Here is a 13,743-nt window from a genome sequence, read left to right on the forward strand (position 1 = left end):
CCTTGGTGATTCACAGTATTTGCTACCTTTCTTCAAAAAAGACTGATAATCTATCTCTGGGAAACAGTGATACATTTTCAATGCACAGCCCTAAGTAATTCCTTAAATCATTAGATTAGTTTCCTTAACTATACAAAATACTCATCACTGTAACATTGAGTATAAGGCCAAAATTTGACAAACTGAGATTCAGCTCTTTTTGGTTGCTGCTTCTATATTTGAAACATTTTTTTTCATGTTTTCTACATATAAATCCTGGCCCCTAATATGCTTCCACTGTCAGTGCATTGGGCATTACTAAGACCGGCTTTATGTTGAGCACAGTTATATTACAGTTCATCACTTGGATGAAATAAACAAAATTGCATATATGTTGTGGTTCAAAATAAGTTACTTGGAGGCATAGTTTTATGATAAAACAATATTCCCTGAGTTTTAATATCATAAGCTACCTAACTTTCTACGTGAGCTTTGACAACTCATTTGACTTCTTATATGGCAAAGTACAATAATATTGTCATTATCCTTCTGATGATTGAAAATTTTAGGATGAAGTGCTCCTGGATGCAAGTAGACATAAACCTGTAATATTTTTTCAAGTACTATACACTGACCACTATGGATAGGATTCATGTTCATTTAAATGACATGTACCCTTAAATTAAAAACAAAACACTAATAAAGGGCCTTTATTTCCTGAAACTGTATGTCTCTGGAATGTGCAGGCTAACCACTGCCTTTACGCAAAATGTTTTTCCTTAGAAAAGTTAATACAGCTCCTGGACTGCTCCAGGCACTTGCTCATCCTGTTATATATATTAGGAACAAGCGTAATTATTCAAAGTGATCACTACAAACATCCAAGCATGATCACAAAAGTAAAACGAAGCACAATTTTTACCCAGATTGGGAGATCTGAAGATACAGAAAACATACAAATTTCAAACTCTTGAATTTCTATGTTTGCCTTAAGTTCAAACAAGTATTTAAAACATTAACATCCTTTGGTCTCACTTCTAGTTGCATTCAAAGTACTCTGACACAAAAGCCAAATGCTTAACAATAATATCATTAAAAACAAACCAAAAAAAAAAAAAAACACTCACTGTGGGGTCTTTGCCAGCCATTTTGCACTCTTCAACTTTGTTCGCAGAAGCTGGCCAGAAAATCTGTTTTGAAAGAGAAAGGTCATATAAGTTTTTGTTGTTGTTTTTCAGTTGTGTCCAACTGTTTTTGACCCCATGTGGGGTTTTCTTGGCAAAGATACTGGAGAAGTTTACCATTTCCTTCTCCAGCTCATTTTACAGATGAGGAAACTGAGACAAATAGGGTTAAGGGACTTCCCCAGGTCACACAGCTAATAAGTGTCTGAGGCCAGATTTGAACTTAGGTCTTCCTGATCCAGGGCCACTGAGTCACCTAGTGGCCCCATAGCTATAAGTAGCATATATGCAAAATATATTATCTTCATTCAATTATTGCTAATAGGGTTCTTTCAAAACATATTGAAGATCACTTTTCTGATAATTCACACTCTTTCCATTATAAGAGTGACTTTTCTCAAAGGATGTCATTACCATAAGCTCATTCTAATAAAATGCTATAAGGAATTTTAAGAGTGACCTTTTTTTTTTCTTTTCATTTAGAATCTTAAGTTCTCCTGACAGTAACACTTAGAGATAGGTAGACAGCGTCAAAAGTATTCAGAACATCTATGAATCGCATGATATGGATACCTAAACATATCAATATGGCTTTTTCATACTGTGATTATGCAATGGATGCTAGAATAATCCATAACCCTAAAGAACATCCAATTATAACATAAAATCCCAATGTTTATATTGATTATGACTTTTTAAGGTTCAAAAAACTACTAAGTGTCTGAGACAGGATTTGATTTGAACTCAGGTCTTTCTGACTTTAATTTCAGTGACCTATCTACTATACCCTCTATCTGCTGTTTATAATGTCAAAATAAATATTTAGAGAACTTTCCACTGGCATTTCCATTAGAATCATTCCTCATCCTTTCTTAAAGAGTTCAGTGCCTGGTTCATGATCTCTCTGTCTACTCCCAACTCCAACCTAATACTCTGGGACCTCCATATATATTCTGATATGCCCTCAAATATCCTTACCTCCAAATTCTTCAATCTACTTCCTCTCCCAATGATCTATTCCTATACAAGGAGTAGGGACATAATCGGGACAATTAAACACTTGACCACAATGCCATTGCTCATATGACTAAGAACTCTTAAATTTCTTTATCTAATTATATCATATGTATACAAATACACATATATGTATATTTCTCTTTCCACTCCAATACAGTCTTTTCATATCACCAAAACTGTTTTTTCCCCCTAAAATGTAGGTCTGTCCTTGTCCCTCCTCTAACTCAATAAACTCTGGTATTTCTCTATTAGCCCTAGAATAAATTCTTCTAATATTTAAAGTCCTTGCAGCCTGTTGTTTGTGCTATGTTAAAAAACTAAAAACAAAAAATGGAAAACTAACTTAAAAGTTCAAAGTGATCTGTAACTTTCCTCCCAAGCGTCAAGTTCTCTTCAAATTTATATGTGTGAAAATGTCTTTTGTTTTCTTTTATCCTATTTCATATTTCCTCAATTCCATTTAATCCATAGCAATGGTCCAAGAAGATGTTCCCTTTTCCATATTTTAGAGCACAAAGTATTGTTACCTGTGACTAGATGGGAGGAACTGGAATAACTGTATTATTTAACTTATGCTCCGTAGAAAATAAACCCATATTTTTCATTGAGTGATGGACCTGGACTTTTGCCTGATGGTCTAATGAAATGCACATTTCTTCCTCTTTTTCTTCTCTGTACACAACAACAGAAAAACACATTATGAGGCAATTTGGAGTTCTGAAAATATTTTTGAACTTACACTCAGAGGGTCCTGGCTTATGTTATTGATATTCAAAGACAGAATGTGATCTTTGCTGCCCACATATATCCGGTCCTGATCTTCATCCATTAATAATATCCTGTAGTCTAATGGATTGTGGGAAAGACTGTAATATTCAGAGGTCTTGGTTTCCCGTAGCTCTAAAACAAAGAGTAGTAGAAATTAGTTTAAATTTTTTCTTAGTTTCATGATTTTTTAAATAATTTATAAAGAATGCCCTTATTTTCCTCCCATTAATGACACAACAGTTTGGTACCTTAAGTAATTCCTTCATTGTCATTTATGCTGTTTTTTAAAGGTTGCCTTTCATAAAACAAAAACATTTCTCTACCTGCTAAGCTAGCAAATGTCTATTATTTTAATGGTTGTCATTGTTTATGGCTTCCGTGTATAAGACCAAGCAAGCATTAATCTATTGTTAATCTATTATTATTTACGAAATGATGAGGCACCTGAAAAAAAAAAACTCTTAGGGAAGCAGGTACAAAATAGGCAGGAATCAGGGCACACATTGCTGGGTGATGATGATGGATAGAGTACTTAAATGATGAGGAATCAGAAGATCATGGACACTGAGTCACTATATGACCTTGGGTAAATAATTTTCCTTTTCAAGGCCTGTTTCTTCATCTATCAAGTGAGGGGAAGAGATAGGATAGTCTCCAGTTCTTCATCCTCCACTAGAATTTTATGATTTATTTTTAACAGAATCATTTGAGCCAAAGAGGCATGTGGAATTCTTCATTCCATTATTATTTTAGGAACCAACAGTTAAAAATCAATTCCAGTGAAAAGCCTGATACTTACAAATGGCTAGGTTGAGCAAAGGCAAAAGAGTGTCAATTGCTTCTGATCACCCTTACTATGCCTCATTCTTGACCTTAACTGACCTTATCTGTTCTTGAGAGGATCATTCATTCTCATTTCAATGTTCATCTGGATCTTTAATCTCCATCTTTAATCTCCACTATGGTGGTCACTATAGAGAACTCTAACTAAACTGATGCATTATTCAATGGTTTAAACTGGAATGGTGGAAGTGGGGATGAAGAGGAACCAGACATTTAATCATTAAACTTTATTTTAAAGTAAATTAATCCACATCATTAAAATAATCTATTGCATCTAAAAGAAAAAAAAGGCACATGAACAAAGATCCATAGTTATAAATAAACCAACAAGTGAACTGCTAAACCACATTTCATATGCAGAGACTCATGCTCATTTAACAACTTTCACAATGAATGAGTGCCTTTGTAATTGACCTTTGAAGACAATGAATGCACTGTGACAATAAAAAGGTTGATATTCATTATAGCTGATATGATTTTTTTCTCTCTAGTCAAAATGCTTCTTGATCACATTTAAGCCTCCTGTCAAAGGAATTCAATAGTTCTTTTGTTTTCTTATTATTTTCTTACCTGAGATTCACAAATCCTAGGAAGATGTCTGTTATTTTAGGATTAAAATTTCAAAGGAACACGCTTTTCAAAGTTCTGTTAGTTGAATTACAAATATTTCTCTTGAATTTTTCACCTCTTTGGGATTTGAACTAAACCAAAGTTGAAAATTATGGTGTTGCCTATAAAGTGCTACAAATTATATCTGATAGTGAATACCTGAATCTTAAAAATAAATCAACTGATAGCCATTTCACAAGTTTAGTAGATGTTAGGCCCTGTGCTGGGTATAAAAAGAACCAGTAAATTCAGCCCTTGCCTTCAAGGAGTTTGCATTCTAATGGGTGATACAGCATATACATAAACATATATATGACACCCACAGTCAATTCAAGGAATTTAAGAAGGGAAAGTACTATCTTCTGGGAGGCAAGGAAGAGTATCTTTTAGGAGGTGACATTTGAGTTTAATCTTCAAGAAGGCAGCTATCCTTAGAAGTAGAAATGAAGACAGAGAACAACCAGTATAAAGGTACAGAGGTGGGAGATGAGCATTGTGTGTGGAGTAGAAATGATAAGACACCTGAAAAGAACTCTTAGGGAAGCAGGTACAAAGCAGGCAGGAAGCAGGGAACATACTTTTGGGTATTGATGATGGATAGAGTACTTCAATGATAGGGAATCAGGAGCTCATGTATAAGAAACCTGGAAAAGTAGGAAGGGAGTGATTGTAAAGAGTTTTAAATGTCAAATGGAAATTTATACTAGAGACTAGAATTACCACTGGACTTTGCTGAGTGAAATATGATCACACCTTTTTTTTTAGGAAAAATCTCTTTGGAAGTTAGAATATGGACTGAAGAGACTTGAAGCAAGAAGACCAACTAGAAAGTATATTGCAATAGTCTAGGTGAGAGATGATGAGGGACTGCACTAAGGTGGAAGCTTTACAGAACAGTTTTATATATATGTATATGTATATATGTGTACGTATATCTAATGTGTATACATATATCCATAAAAACAAACATATGCATCTATATGTATGTGTGGTGAGTATGTGTATACATTCGCACACTATATACATATGTGTATTATAGATTAATAAGTATATTGTGTACGTATGTGTATGCACATACCCACACCTATACTCACATACACATACATCTATATGTATATGTGTGCCTGTATGTGTATCTCCAAGGCAGCTAGGTGGCTCAGTGGATAGAGTGCAAGGCCTAGAGTGAGAAAGACTCATCTTCCCGAGTTCAAATCTGACCTCAGGCACTGACTAGCTGTGTGACCCTGGGCAAGTCACTTAACCCTGTTTGCCTCAGTTTCCTCATCTGTAAAATGAACTGGAGAAGGAAATGGCAAAACACTCCAGTATCTTTGCCAAATGGGGTCATGAAGAGTCAGACACACTGAACAATAAAACATGTGTGTATGTATACTTACACACATATCTTCTGACCACACATAATGTTAGATTCTTTAACAAAAGATACCTCGGACATTTTTAACCAAGGATAAGAAAATGACCTGAAAAAACATACTAAGCTTCATTTCACATTACAAATGATGCTTACAATAAATACAAGCCTACACAAGAGTAAATTTATGCATACTGCATTATCTGTTACTTTTTGTCACTGCTACTGTGAGTTTTCTGACTCTGGTGTGTCTGTCTACATATTTATGAAACTATCACTCAAAAATATTGGCCTCCCCCTCCCCCAGTACTATTCATCTCAATTACAATTAATTTTAGAACAAAAATTCCTAACCTTTTTAAGTGAGTTCCTTTGGAAGTTGAATAAAATCTATTTACCTCTTCTCAGAATAATGTTTCTAAATGGATAGAATAAACTATATTTTATTACAAAGGAAATCAATTCTATTAAATATAATTACAATGTTTTATAAGAGCTCACATTTCTCAGATTAAGAAACCTTGGCCTAGACAAATTATTTTAAGATAACAGGACCTTTAAAAGTCCCTTCCAGCTCTAAACCCTATTATCCTAATAAACGTTTCTACATTTCACTAATAAGGAAGTAAGGGAGGCAAAAATCATGGGTAAGATTGATTTGGGTATTAAAATACTCCCACCAACATTCCGTGGCACATTCTCTATCAAAATATTTGTCTATTAGCTTGTGGATTCACTTGTTGATTCGCTTAAGGAAACAGAAGAACATAGCAGTATATCAACTTAACTTACTGTCCAAGTACTGACTTGCTATTCAATGCAACATCCCAATTATTGTTCACACATCCAACAGCCATGGGAATTTCACTTTTGGTTCTCCCTTTGAAAGGGCTTTGGATTTCTCTTGTAGGTTTAAGAATGCAAGCACTTTGGAGTTAAGGACTGTTCTATTTTTTTCTCTGTGTCCCCACCTGTTAAAGTGCCTGATAGTAGACACTTAATTGATCATTACTGATTGATTGAGGAGGAAGATGAATAGATGCCCAAGACTACTGCTTTACTAAGCTAAGCCTAAGAGGTAATGCCCATGTCACATATGATAAAGAGGCCCACACAAAGCTAGAATTAAAGGAGATGGTAAAAGGAGCTGCTTCGGTTAGCATGCTTCTCCTTAAATTCTCTGCTGTGTCTATCACTATGTGATCAAAGGTTGTCATAACTGAAGTTATTGAAGGAGGAATGATTTCACTGCAAAGAAAATGAGTAGACAACAGAAAATGCTATCAGTATTACTATAAGTAGTCCATTATGCACTTTGTTGAATTTTAACCAAGGCAAGCTTTGCTGAATTTTATCAAACTTTGACATCTTGTTTAGATTGAAAGTGTAGGTAATGAATATTGTTGTTTTTTGGGAAAAAAATTTCAATTCTGAGCTAGTTATGACTTCAGCTAAGACAAAATAGAACTAGAAAGGTGAAGGGTCACACAAGGAACAAAAAGGGCTCTGAGAACTTGGGAAAATTTCCTGGTAAATTAAATTATTCTAAAAAGCAAAGACTTAGTGCATGCTTCTGACCAGAAATCCAAATTATTGTAGTGTCTCCATCATGGAAAATTATAGCAATACACCCCATGACAAATTTCCCTATGAGGAATCCTCAGTTGAACAAGTATCTCACCTGAAGTTCACATCCACATTTATAATTCTTTTTATTGTTCTTTATGATGAAAAAGGTTGTACCCTTTAAGTTTGCTAGAGCACACGTTTGCCCCAAAGCATGGCAAACCCCAACAAGTGAAGTACTTAGCACTCAGACTATTTAATATCATACAGCAATCAAAACATAATTTTTAATATATTTCATCTGTAAATGACTCTATAACCGTAACCACTGACAAATAACTTTAGTTCTCTGTATTCGATCTGTTAGTGGACTCTGTCTCAGATTTTCAGAGGTGACTAAGTCAATACCAATCTAATTCATGTATTCAAAAATTTGATCTTTGGACAATGCTTATAAAATCTTTTATTACCTATATAAAGTATCTGCAATACCAAAACTTTAGTGGCACATCCTCTGCTTCAGAACCACTATACCTTTCAAAAACTCTTAAGAATTGGCAAGAAGGAATAATGGGCATTGTGTTTTATTTATCTATCTAGTTAAAAGTCAATTCCAAGAAAGCTTTTCTATTAGAAGCACATGCATTAACAGAAATTGGAGGAAATTTGTAAGGTCTGATTAAATATATTTTTTTAGGGCTTACAAAGCTTACTACTTATTCATTCAACCAACATTTATTGAGCCTTTACTGTGTGCAAAGCACTATAATAGACATTTTACAGGATATAAAGCTAAATATGGAACAGTTCTTGAACATATTAAAACATAAATTGATCTTCCATTCTATTATGAAATAGAAGAAAAAAATCATTGGACTACTTTCCAAAACATCCAGCATGAATTTCCTACTGGCAAAACTACAGGTTTTCAATGGAACTCCTTACGAGAGAAGGATCAAGGTCACATAGCCTTTACATTCAATAATAATGCTTCTGACAGCATCATTTTCTTTCCTTTATTTCATATCTTCTGAAGAATTAGGCACTATTCTCCCTCTTAGAATTATTCTTCTACTCTTTTTACTCTTGTTTTCTTCTTTCTTCTCCCCTTCCTTCTTGTGATTTATTGTCATCATCCACAGTATTTTTCTTTTTTTGGCCTCTCAGAGGCATTCAAGATACTAAGACTACCAAGTTAGGAATGAAGGCTGGCTTGTTCTGTTAGGAAAAGCAGGCTAATTGGGACAAGGGCTGACAAATTGCAGCAGACTGACTGGCAGCCAGTATCACCTACCTATTTCCTAAGACAAACAAGGAAAGAAATATGGGAAGACATAGCAAGCAGTCCAGTGCCAAACCCCACACTTGGAAAATCAAAATCAATCAGTCCTAAAAAGAAGGTTGAGTATACCAGAAACAGTAATAGTAATGATCAAGAATCTCTCAGCTAGGCACTCTGCCAGGGAGAACAGTAGCCCATGGACAAAGAGTCACCAGGAACTTGACAACACCTAGCGCCTGTGATTCCTCAAGGTACAGGAAACCTGAGATTTCCTCTTATTTTCAAGGAGGGAGGGAATTAAGTAGTTGAAGCAGAAAGGATACCTAAGTACACACCAGAACTTGGCACCCAAATGGATGGAATAATAGTTTCCATTTAGATAGTGCTTTATGGCTTATAGAGAAAACACTTTCTTTCTAACAACCCTGAGGGATTTTGTGGGGCCCCCATTACTGTTCTCACTTTATACACCGAGGCTAAGAGAAATTAAATAACTTGTTTTGTGTGGAGAAAAAAAAAGAGGAGAAAGAAAGGAGGAAAGGAGGTAAAGGGTAAAATGAATCCAGCATCGGGATTTGTCAAGTCATGATCAATGAGAAAACAAAAGGGCAAGGGATTTGAGAGTAGAAAATGACTGCAAATTGAAGAGATTCAGAGCTATTAAGTTTCAGAGGGCAGGAAGTCCAAGCTGTATGACTTGATGAAACTCGTTTCACTCTCAAGGCTCTTTTGTAGTGAGACATGCAAGAAGTAATGTCAACTGCCTGAGCCTTTAGTCCCCTGAGTCCATTAAGTCAAAAGAATGGTTTCATTACCTTTTAAGGAAAAGTTATACTAACTTGCATGGGGGCAAGGGGTTAGGACATTGCTCTTACTCCCATAATGCTTAAACTATGTTTTTTTTTTAATTTTAATAAAAAGGAACATTCTTTATGAACCATAAAGCATCACTTAAATTGAATTATTATCATTACAGGTCTTTTAGTGTTACCAAATATGTAGGACAAGTATCGAACGAAATAAAGTCAAATATGTTCTGAGTCACAATTTTAATGACAGATACAAATCTAGACATCAAGGGAGAAAGGGATTCCAAATTCTGTTTTCCTGTAGCTTGTCTTTCCACCTAAAGATAAGTAATATTTATAGTTAGAAAATCTTGCAGTTTATAAACCTCAAATAACTATACAATTGATAATCAAAGCCAGCATCAGGATTCAAAGCCAAAATCATTAACAAGTATTCTGAAAAAAATTAATGATCCTTGGAATAAAAAAAAAAAACATTTTCCCACCCCAAAATAATCAATAAGTATCCACACTTCAATTATTATTTTGAATAAATAAGAAATATAAATTAGAAAAAATGGGGAAAAATTAAATGTCTTAGGTAGAAGTGAGAATTTTTACCACTCGTTTATGATTCCAATAGTTCATCTGATATTGCTCTCTTATCACCAACAATATCTAAGTTGTCAGATTAGATTGTTTTGTTTTGTTTTTCCAATTCTCACCTTTCTTGACTTCTCTGCAGAATTGCACACTGTGCTTCATCCTTACCCCAATCTTTCAATGAACTAGTCAACTCACTGTTATTCTCTACTCTCAAATACCTTGCCCCTTTGTCTAATAGCTGATCATGCCTTGATAAACCATCACGCTGGATGACTCCTACCTTCTGCTCTTCCCTGATTTCCATGTACTACTGGACAGAGCAGGGGTAAAAATCACGTACTTATAATAATCAGCACTACTATTTTTTTTTTCTAATCTCAACTGTACCTACATTGAAGAAAGGTGCTCATCCTACCCCTCCCTAGTCCAGTCTCTGTTTACAATTTGATAACTTGGCTATTCTTCAAACTTTTTTTTTTTACACATTACTGCCATCCTTGTACTCAAAACTCCCATTCACACTAGTTTACCTAGTTGCACTAAAAACTCCATCATCATCCTCCTTGTCTTTGTAAGAGTTCTCCCTCATGCTTGGAGTGTTCTCCCTCATCTCCAATTCTTGGCACCCCTGGTTTCCCTCAAGTCTTATCTCTAGTGTTTTGTCTCTTTTTTTCCTAGATAAGGTTTTCACTATTCCTCCTAGCTACTGGCACCTTCCCTTTCAAGATTAACTTTGAGTATGCTTTAAATTAGGGAAGCTAAATGGCAAAGTGGATAGAGGGCTGGGTCTGAGGTCAGGAATACTTCCCTGAGTTCAAATCTAGACTCAGATACTGTCTAGCTGTGTGACCCTTGGCAAATCACTCAGCCCTGTTTGCCTCCATTTCCTCATCTGTAAAATGAGCTGGAGAAGGAAATGGCAAACCACTCCAGTATCTCTGTCAAGAAAACCCCAAATGGGGTCACAAAAAGCTAAATATGACTGAATAATAAAAATGCTTTAAATTTAAATGTGTGTCCTTTATATACATATATATATATATATATATACACACACCCCTGTTATTCCCTCTCCCCCATACATACACACACACACACACACTGTATGCTCCAATAAGGCAAATATTGTGTTACTACTCCCAGTACCTACCTCTTTTTTTTTCAGATTTCTGGACAGTAACTTTTATTTTTAATGTTGGTACTGAAAAACTCCGCATAGCAGGCAGAAATGGGAATTCAGGGTGATTTATACTTTCTAAATTATAAGGAAGAAGGAGCCCCATTGTTTTTTGCTGGTACTGGAAAGACACTCAGAGAGGGGCATCTCCAGGGGAGATTGTGCTTTTTGTATTAAAAACATACAAACAAAAAAGACCTAAAGCAACTTTCTCACACATTATGCTTCAGACTGCTTATTGCTCTTTCGAGACTTATTCTCTCATGCAAGGCTGCCCTTAGGGTTCTGAAATAATCAAGCTATATTTTAGCCAGCACAGTGAGTTAAAATCACTGTTTGAGATCATAAAGATCTTCCATTCTAGCCGACTTACCTTATCAAAAAGTAATGTCCAAAAAGATCACAAAGAAGAAATTCTAAACTTTTGATAAATATTTATTAAGCAGTTAAAATGTACATGGAAGCATAGATCCATGGAAAGTAACTGGAAGATCTGGGTTTGAATTTTGACCCTTTACTTCTCCTGTGAACTCAAGGAAGTGACAATTTTTATTCTTTCAGTTTTTTTTCCAACTTTGAAAAAAAGATGATCCCAAAGATCTGCTGCTCTTTAAATCTATGTTACTATGAAGAAAATGGAATCTTTTCAACCAAAAATATAGTGCATTTCTGAACAAAGCATTATTCTACTCTGACAATACAAATAATATGCTTTGACAATCTATTAAACAGAATTACTTTATGGTCTGTTATAATTTTAAGTTTGATAAATCCAACATTCTATTAAGTTAAGTGGTTTTTAATTGCTCCCTAGTAACATACAAAAAGGTCACTATAAAAATTCTCAGCCAAATGCTTTATTTACAAGTACATATTCATTGAGAAGTAATGTTGCAGTGTGCTTAGTGAAGTGCCAAATTTCACTGAAGTAGATAGAAATGGCCAATTACTACTAAGTTGAGAAGCAAAGGTATTCCAATGTCTTGCCAAAAAAATTCCCTGTCTAAATTTTTCCCTGCAGAATTACATAAGACCACCCAGAACTTTCAGCCAGACAATGTGGAATTTAGTAATTCCTAGCCCAAATAACTGGACCTTCTCTTTCAACTTATATACTCTTTAAACCATTTTTACTTGAGCACAAGAAGAAATGGAGTAGATTGAATATTCTAATATCTCAAAACTATTTCAAAAATCAAAATTATATAGTATCTAAATAAATATATGGATCATTTTTGGAAGATGCACTTAATTTATCCAATCATTATTTGGGTCAATCTGACTTGTTTTGGGCATACTACTATCCTTGGCTCCAAATAAAGAAACAGTTCTTAAAAAGTATAAATAATGGTTGATGCACATCATTAAATACATGAAATTAATACATGAAATACATCTTTCCTTTTTCTCTTCCCTCTATTCTCCTATCTCTCATGGTCCAGCACTGGCTCTGCACTGCTTAGGAGGCCATACACGATATTTAAATCAAGCAGGCTGGAATATACTTGTACGGAGGGTGACAACACCCTTATTACTCTTTTCAAAAGAGATTTCAAAAGAGATTAAAAAGCTTTATGCATACTAAAACTCTTCAATATAAAGTTAGAGCATTTCTTCTTTCCCCATGGTGGAATTGGGAACTTTTTCAAATATATAATATTAATATTTCTGAGAGAAAGCAAAAGGACACCAAAGAAGTTGTTCATGACATTTCCCTTCTTTACATTGCAAGATATGTATGTATATATTAAATAAATAATATCTACATGTGGATATAACTATGACAGTAATATGTCATGTTCTCTTTGCTTAAGTGGATTTTAATTGTTCCTAGAAGCATATGAAAGGGTCAGTATAAAAAGGCCTACATTTACATGTACTTTATTCATTTAGAGTAATATTGTAGCACAACACTTTGGAAAGACTGCCTTTATTTGAGAAAGAAATGGACAATTATAACTAACTGGGAGGCTAGGCTATTTCAAATTCTTTCCAAAATACCTCCCCCTCCCCCAAATCATCCTTTCAGATTTATACACAAACCTGCACACACATATTGCTAGAGAAAAAGCAGTAGAGTATGCCTTCCATGGAGCATATTTACATATTTACGTTACAAAATTCTGCATTCTTTATCAAGCAAACATGAAGGTAAATGACTGCTTTCTTTTAGTTGTTTTTTTCTAGAAAAAATATAAAAATCTTTGGAGGGAACTAATAGCCAGTTAAGAGTGAAACCTAAAGGATCAAGCTCTGCTCTATAGAGAGATGATTATATCTTCTTCAAAGTAGACGGAGGGGAAATTTTCATTCAAGATAGAGATAGATGGACAGATAGATGGACAGATAAACAGACATATGGATCATGATAACATTTCAAAAGGAGAAACAGATTTTATTAAAGTAAAACCTAGAATATTTAGGAGGGTACTGATTCAGGCTACTGATAAAAAATTAATCTAAGTTGTTCAGTTGAATTAAGCAAAATATGCAGTATTGTATCAGTCTGTTATTTCAGGCATGGGTGACAGCTGGTAAAGAGATGGGAGATG

The 13,743-nt window shown here is 34.6% G+C and overlaps 1 protein-coding gene across 2 annotated transcripts in view; it reads right to left on the reverse strand.

Annotated features, from left to right (window-relative positions):
• The window catches only part of SEMA3C (semaphorin 3C), a 184,272-nt gene that overhangs the window by 94,309 nt on the left and 76,220 nt on the right, over positions 1 to 13,743 (reverse strand). For both annotated transcript variants that reach the window (XM_027838789.1, XM_027838790.1), the window contains 2 exons: positions 2,920 to 3,080; positions 1,107 to 1,169 (listed from right to left, as the gene is read on the reverse strand). In XM_027838789.1, coding sequence (XP_027694590.1) covers positions 1,107 to 1,169; positions 2,920 to 3,080 — 224 coding nt within the window. The remainder of the gene's footprint in view (positions 1 to 1,106; positions 1,170 to 2,919; positions 3,081 to 13,743) is intronic.

Source organism: Vombatus ursinus, unplaced genomic scaffold, assembly GCF_900497805.2.
Source record: "Vombatus ursinus unplaced genomic scaffold, bare-nosed wombat genome assembly UNPS02014830.1, whole genome shotgun sequence".
Lineage (NCBI taxonomy): Eukaryota > Metazoa > Chordata > Mammalia > Diprotodontia > Vombatidae > Vombatus > Vombatus ursinus.